Source organism: Mobula hypostoma, chromosome X2 (genome assembly GCF_963921235.1).
Source record: "Mobula hypostoma chromosome X2, sMobHyp1.1, whole genome shotgun sequence".
Lineage (NCBI taxonomy): Eukaryota > Metazoa > Chordata > Chondrichthyes > Myliobatiformes > Myliobatidae > Mobula > Mobula hypostoma.
This window is the reverse complement of record NC_086129.1, coordinates 49,288,618-49,315,924: the sequence shown is the minus strand read 5'-3', so window position 1 is coordinate 49,315,924 and position 27,307 is coordinate 49,288,618. Positions and strand designations below refer to the sequence as shown.

At 40.9% G+C, this 27,307-nt stretch overlaps 1 protein-coding gene across 2 annotated transcripts in view; it reads left to right on the top strand.

Moving 5' to 3' along the window:
* Nucleotides 1-27,307, top strand: part of ncapd3 (non-SMC condensin II complex, subunit D3) — a 228,092-nt gene that overhangs the window by 171,797 nt on the left and 28,988 nt on the right. For both annotated transcript variants that reach the window (XM_063038384.1, XM_063038385.1), the window contains exons 25-29: nucleotides 4,085-4,222; nucleotides 9,637-9,770; nucleotides 10,691-10,887; nucleotides 12,783-12,893; nucleotides 27,087-27,239. In XM_063038384.1, coding sequence (XP_062894454.1) covers nucleotides 4,085-4,222; nucleotides 9,637-9,770; nucleotides 10,691-10,887; nucleotides 12,783-12,893; nucleotides 27,087-27,239 — 733 coding nt within the window. The remainder of the gene's footprint in view (nucleotides 1-4,084; nucleotides 4,223-9,636; nucleotides 9,771-10,690; nucleotides 10,888-12,782; nucleotides 12,894-27,086; nucleotides 27,240-27,307) is intronic.

Genomic DNA, 27,307 nt, shown 5'->3' with positions numbered 1-27,307 from the left:
GTTTGGCTGCCAGACAAACAGCTGGCAGATGTTTGAATGAAAAGCACAGTTTCAATGGCTCTGTTTGCAATAGAATGCAGTGTTTAGCATTAAAATCATGATACTCTTGACTTTTAACTGCTGGCAATTTAATATTGCCATGGAGACTGGTGCACAATAAACATGCTAGAACATTTTAATGTTATTTTGTTAGAGGCCAAGACATTGTGTAACTACTTTTGAAACTCTTAAGGGCTATGCAAAAGGTAGTCTTAAATTCATGAGGCACTGACACCAGTTCTGTGGGAAAAAGTTGTTCCACTGGTATGGACTTTACATGAATGGATTTTGAACAAGTGTCTTAATATACTGTTGTCTTGGGGCTGAAGTATTAACTTCAAAATTAAACAGTGGGAGAAGGGTGGGGTGTGAGAAGAAATCTAGAATCTCAAAGGGAAAAGAAAGGTTGACGCTGCTTGTGTCATAAAATTCAGCTCAACATAGAAACATAGAAAACCTACAGCACAATACAGGCCCTTCAGCCCACAATGCTGTGCGAACATGTACTTCCTTTAGAAATTACCTCGCTCTACCCATAGCCCTCTATTTTTCTGAGCTCCATGTACCTATCCAGGAATCTCTTAAAAGACCCGATCGTATCCGCCTCCACCACCGTAGCCGGCAGCCCATTCCACGCCCTCACCACTCTCTGCGTAAAAAAGCTTACCCCTGACATCTCTTCTGTACCTACTTCCAAGTACCTTAAAACGATGCCCTCTCGTGTTAGCCATTTCAGCCCTGGGGGAAAAGCCTCTGATTATCCACACAATCAATGTCTCTCATCATCTTATACACCTCTATCAGGTCACCTCTCATCCTCCATCGCTCCAAAGAGGAAAGGCTAACTTCACTCAACCTATTCTTGTAAAGCATGCTCCCCAATCCAGGCAACATCCTTGTAAATCTCCTTTGTACCCTTTCTATAGTTTCCACATCCTTCCTGTGGTGAGGCGACCAGAACTGAGCACAGTACTCCCAAGTGGGGTCTGACCAGGGTCCTATATAGCTGCAACATCACCTCTCGGCTCTTAAACGCAATTCCATGATTGATGAAAGCCAATACACTGTATGCCTTCTTAACCACAGAGTCAACCTGTGCAGCAGCTTTGAGTGTCCTATGGACTCAAACCCCAAGATCCCTCTGATCCTCCACACTGCCAAGAGTCTTACCATTATTACTATAATCTGCCATGAACCACCTCACACTTATCTGGGTTGACATCCATCTGCCACTTCTCAACCCAGTTTTGCATCCTATCAGTGTCCCGCTGTAACTTTTGACAGCCCTCCACACTATCAATAGTGCAAAAGTATGGTACAAGATGCCAGCGGATTTGATTGTAACACTTATGAGGCTTTGATAAGTGCATGCAGGACAATTCTCCAGGTGCGGGTCACTGCGCAGAATAACAGTTTGGCACGGACTAGTTGGACGGAAGTCCTGTTTCTGAAATGTAGCATTCCAAACTCCGACGGCTTCAGATGACACATATTTAAAATTTTGAGGATATATTTGATTGCCTTGTTCAATTTGGAATAGCGTTTGTAAGGGAGGTGGAAATGGAGTTATTCGGTGTTCACTTGGGAGAAGAGGACTATGGAGAAGAGAATGGTAAAATGAGGCTGGTAAGGTTGCTGTCCTTGGAAGCAACTTTGACTGAATGAAACTGCAATAATTCTGTGACTGATGCAACAAGTATAGAAATCCTGATTGTAATTGCATGTGTTTCCTGTTTTAACTTGCATATTTACTGACCTTTGGAGCTGGATAAAAAAGATCTGTATGTTCAAACAATGTTTCCTGATGAATGTGAAACCTGGGTGATTTACTAATGACAATAAGAAAGTCTAAAGAAATACTCTGTATCATCTATCAAAATTGGTGCACTGTTGATATCGTAGCATTCTGCTTAAATTATGAATAATTACCCTTTAACCTGGACTGTTGATCCAACAACATGAGCTTGAATGCCACCATGAGTGCTGGTTAAGTGAGTTTGTCATAAAATAAGTCTGGAATCAAAAGATAGTGCAGAAATGAATACTAACAGATTACTGTAAGAGCTGGTTTGGTCTATGGATGTCTTTTGGGAAAGGATAAGACCATAAGATATAGGAGCAGAATTAGGCCATTTGGCCCATCAAGTCTGTTCCACCATTTCATTGTGGCTGATCCAAATTTCCTCTAAGCCCCAATCTCCTGCCTTCTCCACGCATCCCTTCATACCCTGACCATCAAACTATCAACCTCCGTTTTAAATATGCATAAAGATTTGGCCTCCACAGCTTCCTGTGGCAAAGAATTCCACAGATTCACCACTCTCTAGCTAAAGAAATTCCTCTTCATCTCTTTTCTAAAAGGACGCCCCTCTATTGTGAGGCTGTGTCCTCTGGTCTTAGACTCTCCCACCATAGGAAACATCCTCTCCACATCCACTCTATCAAGGCCTTTCACCATTCGATAGGTTTCAATGAGGTCACCCCTCATTCTTCTGAATACGAGTGAATACAGGTCCAGAGCCATCAAAAGCTCATCGTATGACAAACCTGGAATCATTTTCGTGAGTCTCCTTTGAACCCTCTCCAGTTTCTGCACTGAGGCCTCACCAGTGCTCTATAAAGCCTCAACATTACATCCTTGCTTTTCTGTTTCTGTTTCTGCTTCTGCTTCTGCTTCTGCTTGGTACTGCGCAAGCAGTGCCGGACGGCTGTTATGACGCACAGTCGGTGTGAACGGCATGGGAGTTAAATTGTAAAGTGAGCTTTTTTGACTAGATCCCCTAAATCGATTTGATTGAGTCTATCTTTAAAAATATTAATGTCAGAAATACTGCGCAGGTCTGGCGGCAGAAGATTCCACTCTCTTGTTGGTCTTGGGTAGAGGGAGTACTGGTAGCAAATCTTATTGAATGAAGGAGTTTCCAATATGTGAGGTCCAGTTTGCTGTCGAGTTGAACTGACCCTGTGATGAATTTGGATGTTTGATGGAGTGATGTTGTGAACTTCTTTGAAAATGAAAATTAACCGTAGTTTAATACATTGGTTTTCAAGTGGTTCCCATTGAAGGTTAGAGAGCATGTTGGTGACACTGGATTTCCTGCTGTAATCGTTCAACACAAAGCGAGCAGCATGGAGTTGGATTTTTTCGATGGACTTCTTATTGTTAGCTTGATGGGGATCCCATATGGCCGCGCAATACTCAAGCTTTGGACGGACGAGTGTCTTGTATGCCATGTCCTTGATGGACTTACTACATGAGTGGAGGTTTCTTCTCAGGATACCCAGCATTTTATTTGGTTTGGCTGTAATCTGATTGATGTGGCATGCCCAGTTAAGATCCTTGTTAATTTCAACACCAAGATATGGGTGATGGGTGACTGTTTCAAGAATCTGTCCATTCATGTTATGTCATGTTGATTGGTTTAACTTTGTGACTAACATGAATAGCATAATATTTAGATGAGCTGAAGGACATTTGCCATTGAGACTCCCATTGACATATATATTCTAGTCCTCTTGAAATGAATGCTAATATTGCATTTGCCTTCCTTACCAGACTTCAACCTGCAAATTAACCTTTAGGGAATCCTGCACAAGGACTCCCAAGTCCCATTGTACCTCAGATTTTTGTATTTTCTCTCCATTTAAAAAATAGTCTACGCTTACCATACACTTCCCAACACTGTATTCCATCTGCCACTTATTTGCCCATTCTCCTAATCTGTACAAGTCTTTCTGTAGCCTCCCTACTGCCTCAAAACTACTTGCCCTTCCAGCTTACTTTGTATCGTCTGCAAACTTTGCAACAGAGCCATCAATTCTATAATCCAAATTCTATAGACCTGAGGTTAGCTCTAAATTTCCTTGATATTTCTATTTGATCTTGGCATGCACATGTATTTTATTGTTATCATTTGAATTAATGTTTATCTTAATGAAGTAATAACAAGAAAGTTGCCATTAAATTGATATTAATTTTAGTTTATTTCTGGTTCATGTTTGATGCTTTAAATGTGTAATAAAGCTGACTTCTGTTTTATTTCAGTTTTGCAGAGTTCTGTTTAGTCCACCTGCTCTTGAAAAGAAACCCTGGTACCTTCTCTCAACAGTTTCTCGAATGCATTTTCCACTTCAACGCCTATGAAAAACATGAAAAGTACAATAAGTTTTCTCAAACTGAACGGTACGTATATTTCAACTTTAAATTATGGTTATATTGTATTGACATCAACCTGAAAAATCTTCTTACAAATAACGTTGAATGCTTTACAAAATTCACATTAAAGGTGAACTGTGTCATCTCATTGCTTTCTATTAGCCAGGGTAAAGGTAACAACTGAGTGGGTGTTCTCTTTTTATTTATGTTACCTATTACATTTTTTAAAAACCACTTGCATTACAAAAATTAAACATGCAAGTTAACAAATGTAGGAAGCTGAAAGGAAAACAAGAAGCTGCATGTGCAGAAAGAAATATTTCAGGTGTGTGACCTTTAGTCATACTGTGGAAAGGTGCAAATATCAATGGTTTTGGATTCGCACTAGTTTTCTGCTTCTGTTTCGTTATTCATAACACTACACAGGAATCTAGCAATTCTGTCCAAATTAAATGACAATATCAGCTCCAGATCTCTTGAACTATAACCTAAATGTAAAAGTTGTGGGATTCTCAACGTGCTTTCACTGTTAGGTCATTGGTACAAAGTTATCATTTGTCTGTTAATACAGTGCACAGATTTTCATACCCTGATTTATTAAGTTCATTTTAAGCAAGAGTTTCCTGATCAGCCAATATTTTCTGACTTGTATTTTGTGTTGCACACCATTCTTTTTCCCATTTGATCATACTGTGATCACTCTTTCCAAGAGGATCCCCAACTACAAGATTGCTAATTTTGCACAGGACCAGATCTGAGATAGCATGTTCCCATGTAGGTTCATAGAAGCATAGAAAATAGGTGCAGGAGTAGGCCATTCGGCCCTTCAAGCCTGCACCGCCATTCAGTATGATCATGGCTGATCATCCAACTCAGAACCCTGTACCTGCCTTCTCTCCATACCCCCTGATCCCTTTAGCCACAAGGGCCATATCTAACTCCCTCTTAAATATAGCCAATGAACTGGCCTCAATGGTTTCCTGTGGCAGAGAATTCCACAGATTCACCACTCTCTGTGTGAAGAAGTTTTTCCTCATCTTGGTCCTAAAAGGCTCCCCCTTTATCCTCAAACTGTGACCCCTCGTTCTGGACTTCCCTGACATCAGGAACAATCTTCCTGCATCTAGCCTGTCCAATCCCTTTACAATTTTATACGTTTCAATAAGATCCCCCCAACGAGTATAAGCCTAGTCGATCCAGTCTTTCATCATATGAAAGTCCTGCCATCCCAGGAATCAATCTGGTGAACCGTTTTTGTACTCCCTCTTGAATGTCTTTCCTCAGATTAGGGGACCAAAACTGCACACAATACTCCAGGTGTGGTCTCACCAAGGCCTTGTACAACTGCAGTAGTACCTCCCTGTTCCTGTACTTGAATCCTCTTGCTATGAATGCCAGCATACCATTCGCCTTTTTCACCGCCTGCTGTACCTGCATGCCCACTTTCAATGACTGGTGTACAATGACACCCAGGTCTCGTTGCACCTCCCCTTTTCCTAATCAGTAACATGCTGTTCAAGAAGGCTATCATGTACGCATTTTATGAAGTCCTCCTTAAGTCTGCCTCGACCAATTTGATTCACCCAATCTATGTGCAAGTTAAAGTCCCCCATGATAACTGTTGTTCCATTCTTACATGCCTCAGATATTTCTGTTTATTGCCTGTGCCACTGTAATGTTATTATTCAGTGGCCAAGACAACTCACAACAGTGATTTTTTTTTTCCCCTTGGAGATTCCTAGTCTCTACCCAGATGGATTCAACATTCTGCTCCTTAGATCTTACATCGTCTCTCACTTTCACCCTGATCTCATCTTTAATTAAGAGCGCTACCCCACCTCCCTTACATTCCTGCCTATCCTTCTGTATTGCCTGATACCCTTGGATATTTAATTCCCAATCTTCTTCACCCTGCAACCACATCTCTGTAATGGCCACTAAATTATTCACATTTAGACTGATTTGTGCCACAAGTTCACTGACCTTGTTAACACTCACTGTGCCTTTAAAATCTACTAATCTTTGTCTCTTATGCACTTGACTTTTCTGCACTCCACCCTTACTTTTCTCTTTTTTAACTTTTTCTTTATCTTTATCTACAGTTTTCCTTTTTACTCTATCCATACTTCTCCAATCTGTTGAACCCACCCCCCTACTATTTAGTTTAAAGCCCTATTCACAGCCCTAGTTATGCGATTCACCAGGCAGGATCCAGGTCCCATCACGGTTCAGGTGGAGCCCGTCCCATTGGTACAGCTCCCTCCTTCCCCAACACTGGGGCCAGTTTCTCATGAATTCAAACCCACTTCTCCCACACCAATCCTTGAGCCATGCATTTAACTCTCTAATACTCTTGACCCTACGCCAATTTGCACGTGGCTCACGTAGTAATCCAGAGATTACTACCTTTTTGGTTCTGCTTTTTAATTTAGTCTCTAGCTGCTCAAATTCCCTCAGCAGAAACTCTTTCCTCGTTCTACCTATGTCATTGGTACCCACATGGACATGACAACTGGATCTTTCCCCTCCCACTGCAAATTCCACTGCAGGTCGGATAAGATGTCCCGAACCCAGGCACCAGGCAGGTAACAGAGCCTTTGGGACACTCTATCCTCACGACCGAGTACTCTGTCTATTCCCCTGACTATACTATCCCCAATTACCACTACATTTCTCTTCTCTCCCCCTCTTGAATGGCTCCCTGAACTACGGTGTCACAGTTAGGTTGCTCATCCTTCCTACTGCCCCCACTCTCATCTACACAGGAAACAAGAATCTCAGACCTGCTGGACAAGCTCAAGGGCTGAGGATCCTCCAGCACTGTCTCTTGGATCTGACTACCTCCTGAAACAGAATCCAGGTAACTCTCCCCCTCCCTGATGTGCTGCAGAGTTTGAAGCTCAGATTCCAGGTCATCAAAAATGGAAAACAGTTGCTTTTGTAGTTGGAAGCTAATAAAGCCTCAGCATCACATCCCTGCTCTTGTATTCTAGACCTCTTGAAATGAATGCTAACATGGCATTTGCCTTCCTCACCACTAACTCAACCTGCAAGTTAACCTTTAGGGTGTTCTTCACAAGGACTCTCAAGTCCCTTTGCATCTCAGATTTTTGGATTTTCTCCCTATTTAAAAAATAGTCCACACATTTATTTCTTCTACCAAAGTGCATAACTCTGCATTTTCCAACATTGTATTTCATTTGCCACTTTCTTGCCCATTCTCCTAATCTGTCCAAGTCCTGCAGCATACCTGTTTCCTCAACACTACCTGCCCCTCCAACAATCTTCGTTTCATCTGCAAACCTGGCAACAAATCCATCTATTCCATCATCTAAATCATTTATATACAGCATAAAAAGAAGTGGTCCCAACACCGACCACTGCGGAACACCACTAGTCACTGGCAGCCAACCAGAAAAGGATCCTTTTATTCCCACTCACTGCCTCCTACCAATCAGCCAATGCTCTAACCATGTTAGTAACTTTCCTGTAATACCATGGGCTCTTAACTTGGTAAGTGGCCTCATGTGTGGCACCTTGGCAAAGGCCTTCTGAAAGTCCAAATGTACAACATCCACTGCATCCCCTTTATCTATCCTACTTATAATCTTCTCAAAGAATTCCAACAGGTTCATATTATTTGTTACATAAACAATTTGTTCAAGTTTTTTGTCACTCAACAAATGAATACAGCTAAATGAAACAATATTCCTCTTGGACCAAGGTGCAAAACACTGTGCATATATTCCATACAGCACATAATATTCACGAATTTTAAAAGTATTTTGTCAATGTACAATTTGGCATAAAGTTAAAAATAAATATATGACATTTACAACGGTATAATGCTCCTGGTACTGTCATAAAAATGTGGTAGCAAGGTGTTCAGAACTCTCACAGCCTGGGGGAAGAAACTGTTACCCAACCCAACCTCGTTCTTGTATTGCGGTACCTTCTTCCTGATGGTGGAAGGTCAAAGAGAATATGCAACAGATGGGGGGAGTATCCTTGACAATGCTTTGTGAACCCAGCACTTTTGGTGTTTGTCCTGGATGGGAGGGGGGGAGAGGGACCCCCAGTGCTTCTCTCAGCAGTCCTCAAAATCCATTGCAGGGTCTTGCAGTCAGATGGTTTGCATTTCCCAGTATCAGACAGTGATACAGCTGGTCAGGACACTCTCAATGATCCTCCAGTAAAATGTGGTTGGAAGAGGTGTGGGGAGCCTCGCTTGCCTCGATCTTCTCAGGAGGTGGAGGTGCTGATGGGCTTTCTTGACTAAAGAGGCGTTGTTGATTGACCAGGTGAGATCATCCATAATGTGCACTCCATTTAGATGTGAATGCAGGAAGTATGGTAAGTACTTCACAAATGACTGGAACATTGGTGATGTTGATAGCAAGGAAGGTGGTCTTGGGCTACAGGACAATATTGATCATTTGATAAGATGGCTAGAGTGACGGCAGGTGGATTTTAATCCCAACAAGTGTGAAATGATACACTTTATAAGAAAGAGGGTTAGAAAGGCTAAGACCCTTCATCAGGATTTAAGTGCTTTGCTCTGGATTTCCAGCATCTACAGAATCACTTGTGTTAAACAGCTGGAATATGGTGTGCATTTCTCATTGCCACACTTGAAGAAAGACATGTCTACACTGGAGAGGGTGCAGAAGAAACTTTCTAGAATGTTACAGGAGATGGTTACGAGAAAATGGATAAGACTGGATTTGTTTTCTTGGAGCAGAGGATAGAAGGGAGATCTGTTAGAGGGATACAAGAATATGAGGACATCAATAGGTAGATAGCAGGAAATTTTTCCCCACAGCAGAGCTGTGTAAAACTAAAGGGCACAAGTTTAGGGTAAAGTTAAGAAGGGATCTGCAGAAGAATTTTTTTCAGATGGTATATGGTTGGAATATGCACTGCCTGAGGGGTGCTGGAGACATGTACTTACAATTTTCATGAAATCTGTAAACAAGGACTTAAATAGCCACGGCTATGGACTGAGTATGCGTAAATGTAGATGGATAGTTTATGGTGGGCCTAAGGGCCCATTTCTTTCTTTGTATGACTATGAGCAATTGAAGATGAAAAACTTCAGTAGCAACATTCAGCTACTTTTAGCAGGAGGCTGTGAACACTCTTCCATGAGAACACAACCCATAACCTGAGTTTCATAAAGCAACCAAAAATCATTGTAATTCAAAGTTTTTTTTTCAAATGAATACCAATGGTGCAATTCTCTCTATTTTAAGTTTACAGCTATATTAATAAGAAAATTAATATTTTACAGTGTTGTAATTCTTTAATTTTTCTGAACAGTTGATGTGTGTCACAGATTGGCTGCTGGCCAGTTAAAGTCCTGGCTCTTTTTGAATGTATTTAGTATTTTTGGAAATGGAATGCTCCATGTTTTAACTGACTGTTCTGTCCATCTCCAACAGAGAGAGGAAACTATTTTCCTTGAAGGGGAATAAAAACAAAGAGAAACGAATGACTATTTACAAGTTCTTGTTGAAACACTTCACAGATGAACAACGCTTTAATGTTACCAATAAACTTGCTCATGATATCCTAGGTATGATTTTCTGTTCTCTCTCAAAGTTTCTGGTGCAGTTCTAAATCTAATAACAGACTTATACATTAAAGTGTTTGTACATCACTTCATACATTATACTATTTATCAGCATATACTACACTGAAACTTGTTTTCTTATAGTCAAAGAAATACAACAGAATCAATGAAAAAACTACGCAAAAGACTGGCAAACAACCAATGTGCAAAAGAAGACAAATTATGTAAACACTAATAATAAATAATACCGAGAACATCAGTTGTAGATTCCTTGAAAGTGAGTCCATAGATTCACTTTCTGTAGATTTCCCTAGATGTAAACTTTGATTAGCATATGTCCTTGATATATATTTAAGCTAAACAATGTAAAGCTGCTTACAAACTGAAAGTCTCAAGTAAAGGATGGATCAGTGTTAGATAGTGGGAATAATGGATGTGGAAACATTATTAAAGAATGATACATGATATCATGTACTCACAAGTGTCAAATGAATCAATTTAGAGATGCAGAATGGTATCCATTCGAAATTACCTGCAATTTTCTTTGAATGGTATCCATTCAATATCAATATTAAGTTCTCTTTGACTTTTTTTACTTTAATATTCTTCCACGTAATGGGTGGCACATTAGCATCACTTTACAGCACCAGCAATCACCAATTTGGGTTTTATTCCTGCCACTATCTGTAAGGAGTTTTTTACATTCTCCCCATAACCACATGGGTTTTCTGGGTGCTCCGGTTTCCTCCCACATTCCAAAGATGTACGGTTAGAGCTTGTGGGCATAATACATTGGCACCCGAAGCATGGTGATACTGTACTTGCGGGCTGCCCCCAGCACATCCTCACTGAATTGATTTGATGCAAACAACGCACTTCATTTTTGGAAGAGTTATAATTTCTATATTTGTATGTAATTTTAGCATGCTTTGTTGATGGAATACTTCCTTTGGACATGGAGGCGAACGAATTGCTGTCGGACACATTTATGGTGATGAGTTGCAAGGAGATCAAGCTGTCTTCTATCAGAGTAAAACTTAATGATGAGGCTCAGCTGGACGATGAAATGGCCATGGCTAATGCAGTCATGCAGGCAGCACAGAAAAAACTCATTTCTCAGGTAACTATAAATGCTAGATAATGGCAATGCATGTTCACCTTCAATAGGCTGGCCGACCAAGTGTTTTTAACACTATGTTATGATTTCAAAGATGTTCATGACTGCGCACCATATTTTATTTAAGATGAATGGGGAAATGTCAGAGGTAAGTTTTTTTTTACAGAGTGGGCATGTGAAACACACTTGCAGGGAGGGTGGTAGAGACAGATATGTTGGGGGCCTTTATTTATTTATTTGGTGGTGCAGCACGGAGTAGGCCCTTTCGACTCTTCCAGCAATCCAACAACCCCAATTAATCCTAACCTACTCATGGGACAATTTACAATGACCAATTAACTTACGAACTGGTATGTCTTTGGACTCATGGGAGGAAACTGGAGCAGCTGGAGAAAAGCAACATATTCCATGGGGAGGATGTACAAACTCCTTACGGAACGGCACCGGAATTGAACTTCGAACTCCAAAATGCCCTGAGCTATAATAGCATCATGCTAACCACTACACTACTGTGGCACCCTTTAAGAAATTTTTTGATATGCACATGGGTGACAAAAATGGAGGGCTATGCAGGAGGGAAGGGATAGATTGATCTTAGAGTAAGTTAAAAGGTCAGCACAACCTCATTGACTGAAGGGCCTGTACTGTGCTATAATGTTCTATGGATCTTTATTAAAGTGGTTATAGCATAATGATGAATTTACTGAGTTCTATCTGAAGTCATGAGTTTGAACCTCCCCCATAGAGCTGTAGAATTTAAATTTTAGGAATTTACTAAATTCTAGGATATAAAGTCAGCGCTGACAAAACCCATCTGTTTACTGTTCTTCAAGGAATCCTTGCAATGCGGTTGGCTTTTACCTTACTAAAATGGTTCAGTAAGTCACTCAACATAAGAACAAAGGATGTAAAGACCAATTGGCCCCTCAAGGCTGTTCTAAATGGCCTCAATACTGCCCGTTCCTCTCTCCCCCCACATTCCTTGTCTCTTCTGTTGTTCAAATTTATGTCCATTTCTTATTCTCACAACATGGCAATGGGCCCTTAAGCCCAACTAATCCAGACCAAACAAGATACTTAACTAAGAGTGTTCCATTAGTCCATGTTTGGGCCCATTATTCTGCCTTAGAAAAATAGAAAACCTACAGCACAATACAGGCCCTTAGGCTCAAAATGCAGTGCCGAACATGTACTTACATGTACGAACATGCCTTGAATGCATTCAATGACTGTACCTCCAGTGCTCTCTGTGGTAGGGAATTCTAAAAAGTCATAACCCTCTGAGAGAAGAAATTTTTCCTCCTCTCCATCTGCATTCTAAAATAATGCCCCTAGTTCTTGAAACTCTGCAAGGATGCTCTCATCATCAGTTGAATATCGAGCAGAATTCAACATAAAGGTATTTTACAATCCTTTGTCTCAGTAATGTTAAGTGGTGGAAATATTTAGCATTTTTGAACAAAGGAGAGTTAACTTCTCAGGTCAGCAATCTTTCTTCACAACTGTGGAACATTTACAGAATAAAACAAAATGCTGAAATCACTAAAGGTGAGGCAACATCTGTGGGGGAAAAATATCAGTTTGATAATTGATATAAGCGGGAGTCTGTATTAAAAGAAATAACTGGTTATTTTAATATCGCCAATGCATACAATGGTTGCAGTAACAGATTTGTCCAGGAGAGGCTTTGATGCAAAAAAGTATGTAATAAAATGGTTACGTTTTTAGTTTGGGATACCTCATCCAGAAGTTACTTCGGTCTACTTCCCATAGACATAGAATCTGTTCAGAATCTCCTGCTAAGATCTCTGGGCCCTATTTTAAAATAATCTGTTGTGCCAAACAATTAGAAAATTAAGCTTACTTACTGAAAATTTAAAATAAATGTTTATTCACAGGTGCAGAAGAAAAATTTTGTCGAAAACATTATTCCTATTGTGTCATCCTTGAAGAGCCAACTCGAACAGAAGCATATCCCGGCACTTAAGGATCTCATGCATTACTTACGAGTAAGGGATTCCTGTTAATTATTATTCTTTGAGGACACTTAATGGAGCTTCACCATACCTGAATAATCCTCACTTTTAAAATGTGCAGTCATAATAATTTGGATTATTTTATTAACACCAGTTTACTCAAGTAAGTTTGTTATTGGATTGATAAATGGATTTAATTTAGTTATCATCTAAATTATATTTTAAACTTGAATTATGTATCTGTCCATTCTTCCTCCAAACATGAGAAAATCTGCAGATGCTGGCAATCCAAAACACACAAAATGCTGGAGGAACTCAGCAGCCCAGGCAGCATCTATGGAAAAGAGTAAACAGTTGATGTCCTGATGAAGGGTCTCGACCCAAAACGTCAATTGTTTACTCTTTTCCATAGATGCTGCCTGGCCTGCTGAATTCTTCCTACAGTAGAGTTTTCTTAAGACCATAAGACACGGGAGCAGAATTAGGCCATTAGGCCTATTGAGTCTGCTTCACCATGTCATCGTGACTGATTTATTTTCCCTCTCAACCCCATTCTCCCTGTAACCTTTGACACCGTGACTAATCAAAAACCAATCAGCCCTTAAATATACCCAACATACATCAAAGTTGCTGGTGAACGCAGCAGATACGGGGACAACCAGCGGTCCCTAGAAAAGGCGTGGAAGGAGAAGGAGGAGAAATATAAACATCTCACACGCCAGATTAAAGAGCTTACAGGTGCACAGTCAGTAGAGTACTATGGTTTCGTGGTTGGAGCGAGAGGTCTCTGGACAGAGGAAAATGAAGGGCTGCTGAATTTGATCAGCTCGAAGGGTCACAAGATGTTTGCAAGAAGCATTTGCAGTTTAACGATCCGGCTGACAATTGATGTCTTGCAAACATTCATGGACGGCTAGAGGAAAGGAGCAACAGTCGGGTAAGAAATACATTGTGACTAGTTGCTATTATAAAGTGCCATAGCTTCCTGGCGTATCCTGGCCTGTCCGGGTATGTTCAGTGAAGACAGGCACACAGAGTAAAATTCACGACAATGACCCATCACCGTGTTCTTAGTCATGGTGCATGTCATATGGTCTGACCTAAGCTCACGATCTCCGTTAAGAACATTCCAACGCTAAGACAAATTTAATATCCCATTCCACCGGAAATCAGGATTCCCCATAGGGAGGAAGTAGGAATACTAGCCCTTTCCACCGGCAGTAACCATTCCCCACTTAGGGAGTAGGTCTAAAAGCCCATAACACCGGCTAAAACCGTTCCCAACGAATAGTGGGTAGGGACCATCCATTCAGTATGTGAACGTGACACTTAATGTCCAGTCCTTATATACTTCCATCCCCCATAAGGAGGGTCTCAAAGCTCTACGCTTTTTGGATTCCAGACCTAATCAGTTCCCCTCTACCACCACTCTGCTCCGTCCAGCAGAATTAGTCCTTACTCTTAATAATTTCTCCTTTTGCTCCTCCCATTTCCTCCAAACTAAAGGTGTAGCTATGGGCACCCGTATGGGTCCTAGCTATGCCTGCCTTTTTGTTGGGTTTGTGGAACAATCTATGTTCCGTACCTATTCTGGTATCTGTCCCCCACTTTTCCTTCGCTACATCGACGACTGCATTGGCGCTGCTTCCTGCACGCATGCTTATGTGCTTAAATATACCCATTGACTTGGCCTCCACAGCTGTCTGTAGCAATCAATTACACAGATCCACCACCCCCTCTCTGCTGCCTGTTATGCAGTTGGCATTTACGGCAGCGATGAAGGTCCTCCATCTCCGACGGTGCTCAAGGCTTCCTTCATTTGTCAGTAGCTCAGTTTTCACTATTGTCAGTCATGAAGGTTCCGGGTGGAGGCTCGGGGGTATCATCGCACTCAGATGTAGAAAGATTCTACGCGGCTGTTTCACCAGTCAGGGTTGTTAGCCCCGAGCTGAAACCCCGAACCTAGAGAACCAGTGGACCACTCTTAGTCTGGCCTCTGCCCTTTGACCTGTTTGGCATGGGTGATCCCTACCATAAAGCCCTGACTCCAGCCAACATAGCGCTGCAGGTTATCGAGGCACACAAGCCTCCAAAATACAACAAGGTTGTGCTCCTCTTCGAGGCAACCACCAGCTGGTGAAAGAAATTCCTGTTCTAAAGATTTAATTTCTAGTTTAAATGCCAAAACTTAAAGGCACATGAATTAGCCCTCAAGTGCCCTCCCCTATGTCATGACCTACCTTGAGAGGTGGTTCATTAAGTCAAATGATTTAATGAGGTTGCATGCCACAAGTGTTACCAAGGCTTTGTATAGCTGCTGCAGGCTACATTTCCCAAGGCTTGAGTAACCTGACAGCTGAGGGAGGTGACAACAGATTTTGACTGAAGTATTTGTCCTGATTGCATTTCTCATAAGCCAGGAGAATCAAGGAGTGTTTTTTTTTACCCAGCCTCCAAAGTTCACCACTTCCCTTTCACTGGAGATTGCAGCTCCTTCCCCCAAACTCCTATATTATTTTATTTTGCTCTGATTCTTAAATGCCATCAGCTCAGTAGATTGTCTGGTAGCCTATTCTGTGGGACTTGGTTAACTGTAGAATGGCATTACTAGTTTGAAGCTGATGTGAAAACTGATTCAAGTGAAGCTCACATTGTAGAGTCATACAGCATGGAATCGGGACCTCAAAACCTTTCCGATCTATGTATTCAAGTGCTTTCTTAATTGTTAATTTATCTGTCTCAACCTCTTCCTCTGGCAGCTCATTCCATGTATGGGTGAAATACTCGCCCCTCAGGTTCCTATCAAATTTCTCCCCTACCCCAATTTGTCTTTTCAAAACTAACAAGGGAAGTCAAAGGCAGCATAAAAGCAAAAGGTGAATGTGCTTGGAAAGCTGAAAGGTCTGAAGGTGGATAGCTCAGCTGGTCCAGTTGGATTACACCCCAGGGCTCTGAAAGGGGTAGCTGAAGAGATTGTGGAGGCATTAGTAATGATCTTCCAAGAATTACTAGATTCTGGAATGGTTCCAGAGGAATGGAAAATTGCAAGTGTTACTTCACTCTTTAAGAAGGGAGGGAGGCGGAAGAAAGAAAATTATAAGCCAATTAGCCTGACTTCAGTGGTTGGGAAGTTGCTGGAGTCTTTATCAAGGATGAGGTTTTGGGATACTTGGAGGTGCATGATAAGGTAGGTCAAAGTCAGCATGGTTTCCTTAAGGGAAAATCTTGCCTGGCACCTAGGTGCGACTCGAGTAGCAGCAGTACTCTCAATGGATACGATTAAATATTCCCGTTTCAGCCTGATACAGCTAAAATGCACAACTGCTTCCAAGGTCAGTACAGTCAACAAAGATGTCTTAATGTGGTTAAACAAACTATCGCTGCTTAAAACTGACAGAAAAAACACTGATTATGGTCGAAAGCGCCCATGTAGGATACCTCAGAGGAAGCACAAGTGTTTTTAAGGAAATAAGTTTTAAACTCCTTATACCGACTATCTTGCTGGCAAATGTGCAGTCTCTGGTGAATAAAATCGATGATCTCAGAGCTAGGGTGCTGAATCAGAGAGACATTAGGACCGTGTGTGTCCTTTGCTTCACGGAATCCTGGTTAACCCCCCTTCCGTACCGGATGCAGCGATTCAGATCGATGGGTTTTGGATATACCATCAGGATAGATCTATAGAGTCTCTCAAATGCAGAGGTGGAGGAATATGCCTCATGATCAACTTTTCTTGGTGCACAAATATATCAGTGCTGTCCCGATTCTGCTCTCCAGACCTGGAATAGCAGTTAAGTGCCATCCTTTTTACCTACCACGGGTGTTCTCTGGGGTCATTTTGGTAGCAGTTTACATTCTACTTCAGGCTAATGTCAAGCAGGCTTTAGATGATCTGAGCAATGGGATCAACGTGCATGAAACAGCGCACCCTAATGCCTTCACCATCGTTTTGGGAGATTTTAACCAGGCCAGTTTGAAAAAAATCACAAAGCAATTACCATCAACAGATCACTTGTAATACCAGAGCAAACAACACACTGAGCCATTGCTACACCACCATCAAGAATGCCTACCATGCTATTCCACACCCTCACTTCGGGAAGTCTGATCACCTGGCTGTACTTCTACTCCTTGAGTATAGGCAGAGACTGAAGACTGCAGCACCAGTGGTGAAGACCAAGAAGATTTGAACCAGGGAAGCACAGGAGCGTCTAAGGGACTGCTTTGAATCGGTGGACTGGACTGCATTCAGGGATTCCTCTTCGAGCCTGGATGAGTATGTTGCAGTTGTTACCGACTTCATTAAAACCTGTGTGGATGAGTGTGCGCCTACAAAGACTTACTGTACATTCCCAAACCAAAAGCCGTGGATGAACCAGGAGGTACGTCATCTGCTGAAAGCTAGATCTGTGGCATTCAAGTCTGGTGACCCAGGCCTGTACCAGTAAACCAGGTATGATTTGCGGAGGGCTATTTCAAGGGCGAAGAGACAATTTCGAATGAGGTTGGAGGCAACATCAGATGCACGGCAACTCTGGCAGGGTCTGCAAGACATTACTTCCTACAAGGCGAAACCCAATAGCATGATTGGCAGCGATGCTTCACTACCAGATGAACTCAACGCCTTCTATGCCCTTTTTGAAAGAGAGAACACAAGTACAGCTGTGAAGATCCCTGCTGCACCTGATGACCCTGTGATCTCCATCTCAGAGGCCGATGTTAGACTGTCTTTAAAGAGAATGAACCCTTGCAAGGCAGAAGGACCCGATGGAGTACCTGGTAAGGCTCTGAAAACCTGTGCCAACCAACTGCCAGGAGTATTCAAGGACATTTTCAACCTCTCACTGCTATGGGCGGAAGTTCCCACTTTCTTCAAAAAGGCAACAGTTATACCAGTGCCTAAGAAGAATAATGTGAGCTGCCTTAATGATTATCACCCAGTAGCACTCACATCAACAGTGATGAAATCCTTTGAGAGGTTGGTCATGACTAGACTGAACTCCTGCCTCAGCAGGGACCTGGACCCATTGCAATTTGCCTATTGCCACAATAGGTCAATGGCAGACGCAATCTCAATGGCTCTCCACATGGGTTTAGACCACCTGGACAACACAAGCACCTACGTCAGGATGCTGTTTATTAACTATAGCTCAGCATTTAATACCATCATTCCCACAATCCTGATTGGGAAGTTGCAGAACCCAGGTCTCTGTACCTCCCCCTGCAATTGGATCCTCGATTTCCAAATTGGAAGACCACAATCTGTGCGGATTGGTAATAACATATCCTCCTCGCTGGCGATCAACACTGACGCACCTCAGGGGTGTGTGCTTAGCCCACTGCTCTACTCTCTGTATACACATGACTGTGTGGCTAAGCATAGCTCAAATACCATCTACAAATTTGCTGACGATACAGCCATTGTTGGTAGAATCTCAGGTGGTGATGAGAGGGTGTACAGGAGTGAGATATGCCAACTAGTGGAGTGGTGCTGCAGCAACAACCTGGCACTCAACGTCAGTAAGACGAAAGAGCTGATTGTGGACTTCAGGAAGGGTAAGACGAAGGAACACATACCAATCCTCATAGAGGGATCAAAAGTGGAGAGAGTGAGCAGTTTCAAGTTTCTGGGTGTCAAGACCTCTGAGGGTCTAACCTGGTCCCAGCATTATCAATGTAGTTATAAAGAAGGGAAGACAGTGGCTATACTTTATTAGGAGTTTGAAGAGATTTGGCATGTCAACAAATACACTCAAAAACTTCTATAGTTGTATCGTGGAGAGCATTCTGACAGGCTGCATCACTGTCTGGTACGGAGGGACTACTGCACAGGACCGAAGAAGCTACAGAAAGTTGTAAATCTAGTCAGCTCCATCTTGGGTACTAGTCTACAAAGTACCCAGGACATCTTTAGGGAGCGGTGTCTCAGAAAGGCAGCATCCATTATTAAGGACCTCCAGCACCCAGGGCATGCCCTTTTCTCACTGTTACCGTCAGGAAGGAGGTACAGAAGCCTGAAGGCACACTCAGCAATTCAGGAACAGCTTCTTCCCCTCTGCCATTAGATCCCTAAATGGACATTGAACCCTTGGGCACTACCTCACTTTTTTTTAATATACAGTATTTCTGGTTTTTTTGCATATTTTTAAAATCTATTGAATATACATATACTGAAATTGATTTGTTTATTTTTTTTATTTTATTTATTACTATTTTTTCTCTTCTATATTATGTATTGCATTGAACTGCTGCTGCTAAGTTAACAAGTTTCACGTCACATGCCGGTGATGATAAACCTGATTCTGATATTGGAATTCTTTGAGGAAATAACAAATAGGATTGTCAAAGGAGGGTCAGTGGATATTGTTTACTTGGATTTTCAGGCCCTGACACGGTGTCACACATGAGACTGTTTAACAAGCTACGAGCCCATGGTATTACATGGATAGAAGATAGTCTGATTAGCAGGAGGCAAAGAGTCAGAATATTCTGGTTGGCTGCCGGTGACTGGTGGTGTTCTGTAAGGGTTGATATTGATATTGGTTCTGCTTCTTTTCAAGTTATATGTCAATGATTTAGATGATGAAATTTATAGCTTTGTGGCCAAGTTTGCAGATGATACAAAGATACGTGGAGGGACAGGTAGTGTTGATGAAGCAGGGTCTGCAGAAGGACCTGGACAGATTGGGAGAATGGGCAAAGAACAGGCAGATAAAATATAGTGCAGAAAGTGTATGGTCATGTACTTTGGGAGAAGGAATAAAGCCATAGACTATTTTCTAATTGGGGAGAAAATTCAGAATGCAAGGTACAAAGGGATTGGGAGTCCTTGTGCAGGGTTCCCTAAAGGTTAACTTGCAAGTTAAATCAGTGGTAATGGAGAGGACTTCCGGGTCATCAAGGGAATGGCGGCGTAAGGAAAAGGTCTCTCGACAAAAAAGAAGGTAAACTGCCCCAAAATCGAATTTAGACAAATACTTAATATTGCATAACTATATTAATAAAAGGGGCAAGGATGATATCTAAGAACAAGATAAAAAGTCCGCTTCGAAGGCTGATAAGCATAAAGAGATGCAGCAAGGCGACGGGCCTAGCTCTCCCACGGCAAGCCAGGACGGAGATAATGAGGGGGAATCGGTGACTCTGTCTTTGATTCTCGGAGAGATTCGCGAGTTCCCACAAGATAACAGCAAACAGCTGGAAGATATTAAAGGAGAAATAGTAAAAACTAACTCGCGGATAGATGAAGCCGAAGCGAGGATTGTTGGAATTGAAGAGAAGCTACAAAATGCCGAGGAAGTGATAGCAGAAATGCTGAAGCTACAAGACCAACTCCAGTGGAAACTAATAGATCAAGAAGGCCGCTCGAGAAGGGAAAATGTGAGGATCCACGGAGTTCCCGAAGGAACCGAAGGTAAACCCGGATTGATGATTCCCTTCGTGGAGAAGCTGCTTAGAGAGAACCTTGATATACCGGCCGCAAAAGACCTACAGATAGAAAGGGCTCACCGCGCGTTGGCACCACAGCCTCCGGCAGGCGCCCAGCCCAGATCGATTCTGATCAGATTTCTCAGTTACAGAACGAAGGAAGAGGTGCTTAAAAGAGCATGGCAAAAGAAAGGTTTCATGTGGAGCAACTGTAAAATTAGTTTAGACCACGACTACGCACCGGGGATTCTTGCCAGACGGAAGGAATATACGGAAACACGGAGAGTCCTGAAGGAAAACAACATCAGATTCCAGACCCTGTATCCAGCTCGGCTGAGAGTCTTTTACGACGAAGGGACAAAAACTTACGCTACGGTGGAGGAGGCAACGTCGGACCTGGCGGACCGGGGACTACCTATTAAAGTTATCACCCAACCGGAGTCGCTACTGGAGAGGATTCGGCAGAAGTCGTGGCAGTTAGTGGGGCGAGGACGCTCCACTCGAAACAGAGTGTCAAACTACAAGGAAAAGCTGCAAATATTCAGACACGAATGTACAGAGAATACAGATTAATTAAGAGAAATGACTGAAAAGAGTAAATCGGACTTAAAAGTAAAATGAAAACTGGTAACTGAAAATAATCTAGGCGGAATAACTTGAATGATAGCAATATGGTCGAGACATAAATAGGAGAAAATTCTCTATGATTATTCAAACTGCTGAGGGCCCTCTAACACAGGGTGAAGATAGAGGTTATCCCTCTGAACTGAGGCGGGTCGGTGCTCAGGCCTCACTGTGGGAAGTCGGGGGAAATTTTCAAATGTTATACGTTCAGAAATGTCTAGGGTGTGATTATATGTCTTGGTTTACTGTTGAGAAGGGATTGCTTACTGTTTGGTTAGAAAAGGAGAGTGCTTTTTTTCTACTAGAGAAAACTGCAAACTGAATTGGTAAAAATAATTTCCTATAATGTTAATGGGGTTTTGAATCCAATTAAAAGAAATAAGATTATGTCTAAATTGAAAAAAGAGAGGGCACAAATAGCTTTCCTCCAGGAAACACATATGAGCCAATCTGAACATGGAAAATTAAAAAGAATGGGCTTTAAGCATGTATTTTATTCATCATATAAATTGAGTCACAAAAGAGGGGTAGCTACTTTAATATCAAGTACTCTTAATTATGAACATATTTCAGAGACTAGAGACAAAGAAGGACGGTTTGTAAAAATCACAGGAAGAATAGAAGGTACAGAAATAACATTGCTGAATGTTTATGCTCCTCCAGGTAGTGAATGGTCATTTTATTGACACATTTTTGACCTAATGGTCAGTTCTCGAGGGGTAGTAATTTGTGGAGGGGATTTTAATATTAGATTAAATCCTATATTAGATTCTTCAAGAATAGTTACTCAGAATAAACCTCTGACTCGGCAAGTGAATTCATTGATGGAGGAGTTGGGAATTATAGATGTCTGGAGGGAATTACACCCTACTAGTAAAGATTATACATATTACTCTTTCCCTCATTCAGCCTATTCAAGGATAGACTATTTCTTTATCTTTAATACAGATAGACTCAGGATAAAAAACTGTAATATTGCAACAATTGATCTGTCGGATCATAGCCCAGTCTCTATGTCTCTAATCCTGGAAAGGAAAATGAGGAAAACACTATGGAGGCTAAACTCACATATACTTAATAACCCAAAAGTAATGGAGAGATTAAGGGGAGAAATCAAAGAATATCTAGACCTTAATGACACGGGAGAAACATCACCAGTGATTTTATGGGATACATTGAAAGCTGTACTGAGAGGGAAAATTATTTCCATTACTACTCACATGAAAAAAATCAATGCACAAAAATTAGCAGACCTTCAAGGAAAATTAAAACAACTTCAAGTTGGAGATAGCAACAAAAGTAATTCAAATCGAAAATAGGAAATTAGGAAATTGCAAAGTGAAATTGATGATATTTATACGTTGGAAACTCAAAGAAATTTTCTTTACCTGAGACAAAAGAATTATGAAGTAGGAGGTAAATCAGCTAGATTATTAGCATATAAATTACGAAAACAACAAGCAGACAATACAATTCATAAAATAAAGAATCCAAAGACAAAGCTTGTGGAGAGTACAATAGGGAAAATTCAAGAGAGTTTTGAAACGTATTATCGAGAGCTGTACTCCCAACCCCGGGCCCCCAATGAGCCCTATATAGACAGTGTATTGAATTTTTTAGATCTACCTAAACTTACAGATTTACAAAATGAAAGTTTATTAGAACCAGTAACTGTCAAAGAACTGAACGTGGCCATCTCTAGGTTAAAGGCTGGAAAGTCCCCGGGTTCTGATGGGTTTACCTCAGAGTGGTACAAGTCCCTGAAGACACAGTTAGCCCCATTACTACTTAACACCTTTAATTGGATCTTGCAGAGAGGAGAAACTCCACCTTCCTGGAGAGAAGCGATTATTTCAGTTATTCCTAAAGAGGGTAAAGATAAACTAGAATGTGGCAATTATCGGCCAATTAGTGTTCTTAATTTAGATTACAAACTATTTACATCTATATTAGCGCGCAGATTGGAAAAGCTTTTACCTGCCCTAATCCATTTAGACCAGACTGGATTTATTCAACAAAGACAAACACAGGACAACATAAGGAGAATTCTGCACATATTAGAACAGGTTAATAAGAACGAGACAGAGACAATGGTAGTAGGATTGGACGCTGAGAAAGCTTTTGATTCGGTTAGTTGGGCATTCCTATACAGAGTGTTAGGAAGATTCGGCTTTCAAGAAAGGTTTATTAAAGTAATTCAGACTCTGTATGACAGCCCAACAGCCCGAATTAAGATAAATGGGGACCTCTCTGACTCCTTCATTTTAGAGAGAGGCACTAGACAGGGATGCCCAATTTCTCCTCTCCTTTTTGCGCTATATATTGAACCACTTGCCCAACTAATAAGACAGAGCGAAATCGTAAAAGGTATCAAGGTGGCAGGGATTGAACAGAAAGTGGCGTTATTCGCAGATGATGTTTTGGTCTATCTGAGTGAACCAGAAAAATCATTTATAGGATTGTTTACACTGTTGGATGACTTTGGGAAAATATCAGGTTATAAAATAAATGTAAAGAAAACGCAGGTTATGTCCCTAAATTATACACCATCCAAAAAATTGCAGGATACATACGATCTTAAGTGGGAAGCTAAATCATTAAAATATTTAGGAATAACCCTGCCGAAGGATCTTTCAACACTGTCACAGGTAAATTATGGGCCATTAATCTCAGAGATAAAAGCAGATATGCATAGATGGAATCTTATCCCCTTTTTAAGTTTAAATTCAAGGATAAATACTATAAAAATGAATATTCTTCCTCGGTTATTATATCTTTTCCGTACTTTACCAGTGGAGGTGGATGATAATCAATTCAGGGAATGGGACAAATGGATTTCCCGCTTCATTTGGCAAGGAAGGAAACCTAGAATTCGATATAACACCTTACAGTTAGGGAAGGAAAGAGGAGGTATGGTTCTTCCTTGCCTGAGAAATTATTTTTATGCCTCACAGATAACCCCTCTGTTATATTGGTGTAATAGGGAATATAAGGCTAGATGGAAGGAAATAGAATTTGGATTAGTTGACGGTTTTCCTCTTCAGGCCTCAATAGCTGACAAAGGATTGATGGCCCAGTTGGAAAAATTTAATAATGCTTGGATAAATCTTACATTAAAAGTATGGCAGAAGGTGGTTAATTCATGTGGAATTAATAACATGCTAAAACTCTTTAGATGGTGTGCATATGATACCGAATTCCTTCCCAACAGAGGAGATAAAAGATTTGAGCTATGGATAAAGAAAGGTCTTACAACCTACCTCTCATTTATAGATAAAAGAGTATTACAAAGTTTCCAAATCCTGCAGGACAAACATGGCCTAGAACATAATGACTTTTTTAGGTACCTTCAAATACGAAACTATGTTAACCAGAGTTGTAGATATACAGACCTATCAACAGTAGAATTAGAATTTTTCAAGATTCTGAATTCGGCTTGCAGTTCAATACCTAGTAAATCAGTTTCTCGCCTATATAATGCACTCTCCCATGCTAAAAATGTAAATACACTGTATATTAAAGAAAAGTGGGAGAAAGAAGCGGGGTTGGTACTTTCAGAGGAGGCTTGGGGGAAAATCTGCAGCTTTCAATGGTCCTCGACTAATTCTTTGACTTGGAGAGAACATTGTTGGAAAAACATTATAAGATACTTCAAGACCCCATATCAGGAAAAATATAAAGATACAAATGTGATGTGTTGGAGAAGGTGCGGCTCTAAGGAGGCAAATCATTTTCATATTTTCTGGGATTGTCCTAAATTAAGTCTATTTTGGGAAGGTATTCATAGAACATTAGTTAAGGTACTTAGGTCCCAGATACCTCTGAACTTTGTGACACTCTATTTGGGGCATGTATTGTTCCTTGAACAGAAGGAAGATATAAAGTTGCTGCAGGCCCTCTTAGCGGCAAGTAAGAAATCAATCGCTAGAAAATGGCTAAATCCAATACCACCTACATTAGAAGATTGGTACGAAATTATCTTGGAAATATTTAAAATGGAAAAGTTGACCTACTCCCTGAGAACTCAAAAAGAAACATTTTATCAAATCTGGAATAAATGGATTGAATATATAACCCCAATGCGAGCAGACTTTAGATGACTCTCCTAATGATTTATATTGCTCTTCTCATCAACACAGTAATATTGCTAACGTAAGCACCCCTAGTCTAATTGTTTGTTGTTTTTTTTTGGAAAATAGAGAATTAACACAAGTAAAGGGAAAGATTTGGGAAAGGGATAAAAAAAATGAAAAAATTAAGTAAATAAGTACATAGGGATTGGATATTATGTCTGCGGGCAGGAACAAGCACGAACAAATTGGGATATAAACACCTACAATGGTTGGTATATAGGCTTGTATGCAACATTTTGGATCAGTGGAAATGGTACAGAAGGGTTGTATGGAAACTATTATTACCATTTTTCTTAACAACTAATTTCATTACTTAGCCTAATAGGTTAGATTTACCACAGTACATAATTATCTATTTAAATGTTTATTTTGCTTTTATATCATCTCAATGTGTACTTAAGAATGTATAAATAATTGTAGTTTTATACATATAAAAAAATGGAAAAGGTTATATGTGTGAAAAAAGTACATGATAATTGTGAACTCCTTATCCAAATAAAAATAAAATTTAAAAAAAAATCAGTGGTAATGAAGGCAAATAGAATGTTAGCATTCATTTCAAGAGGACTAGAATATAAGAACAAGGATGTAATCCTGAGGTTTCATAAGGCATTGGTCAGACTGCATTTGGAGTATTGTGAGCAGTTTTGGGCCCCCTACCTAAGATAAGCTGGCATTGGAGTGTCCAGAGAAGGTTCACAAGAATTAATCAGGGAATGAAAGGGTTAATGTATGAGGAGTGTTTGATGTCTCTGGACCTGTACTCACTGGAATTTGGAATGAGGAGGGGATCTCATTGAAAAATACTATAATCTAATATTGAAAGGCCTAGTCAGAGTGGAAGTGGAGAGGATGTTTCTTATAGTGGGTGAGTTGAGGACCAGAGGACACAGAATCAGAATAGAGAGGTGTGCATTTAGAACAGATGAGAAGAAATTTCTTTCACAAGAGTGTGATGAATCTGGAATTCATTGCCACAGACGGCTGTGAAGGCTAATAAGTCATTGAGAATAATTAAAGCAGAGGTTGATAGATTCTTGGTTAGTAAGGGTGTCAAAGGTTATGGGCAGTAGAATGGGGTTGAGAGAGATAATGATGGAAAGGAAGAGCAGACTCGATGGGCTGAGTAGCCTAATTCTGCTCTTGTGTCTTATGGTCAAAACGCAACACATCACACTTACCTGAATTAAACACAATTTTCTGAAAATTGGAGGATTGTGTTTAAAAAAAAAGAAAGACTCAATAAATGTCACTCATGCATTACTGCCAACCTACACATTGTGCTGTTGTGCCAGTCTTTTAACCTACTCCAAGATCAATCTAACCCTTCACTCTTGTACAGCCCTCCCAATTTTTTTTTTTTTATCATCCACGTGCCTATCTAAGAATCCCTTAAATGCCCATAATGTATTTGCCTCTACCACCAGCCTTGGCAGGGTGTTCTACACACCTACCACTCAGTGTATATATTTTTAAAAAAAAACTAACTCTGACATTCCCCCACAACATTCCGCCAATCACCTTAAAATTATGCCCCTTCATATAAGCAATTTCCACCCTGGGAAAAAGTCTCTGGCTGACCACTCAATCTATGTCTCTTTTCATCTTGTACACTTCTGTCAAGTCACCTCTTATGCTCCTTCACTCCAGAGAACTGCCCTAATTCACTCGACCTATCCTTATAACATGCTTCCTAATCCGAGCAGCAGCCTGGTAAATCTCCTCTAACGAGGTGACCAGACTCAACACAATACCCCAAGTGTGGTCTAACCAGAGTTTTATAGCACTGCAACAGTACCTCACCACTCTTAAACTCAATCTCTTTGACTAATGAAGGCCTACATGCCATGCACATTCTTAACCACCCTACCAACTTGTGCTAAAATTTGAGGGTTCTATGGACATAGGTCCCAAGATCCCTCTGTTCCTCCACACTGACAAGAATTCTGCCAGTAACCTTATACTCTGCCTTCAAGTTCAACCTTCCAAAGTGTGCCGGCTTCCTTTATTTTGACCTTAATATTATGTACTTTTACCTTAGGAAGTGATGCAGGATTATCGGAATGAGGTCAAAGAGCTTTTTGCTGCTGATAAGCAGCTTGCAGCTGAGTTGGAATATGATCTCAAAAAATATGAAGAGCAGGTTGCCCAGGAGGAGGAGGAGAGGGAGTATGTACCCGCAGGTGCAGCTGTGGTATGTTTTCACCCCTACAGTCTTTCTGATTGATTATACTTCGATTGAGCATAATGGAATGGGTTAGT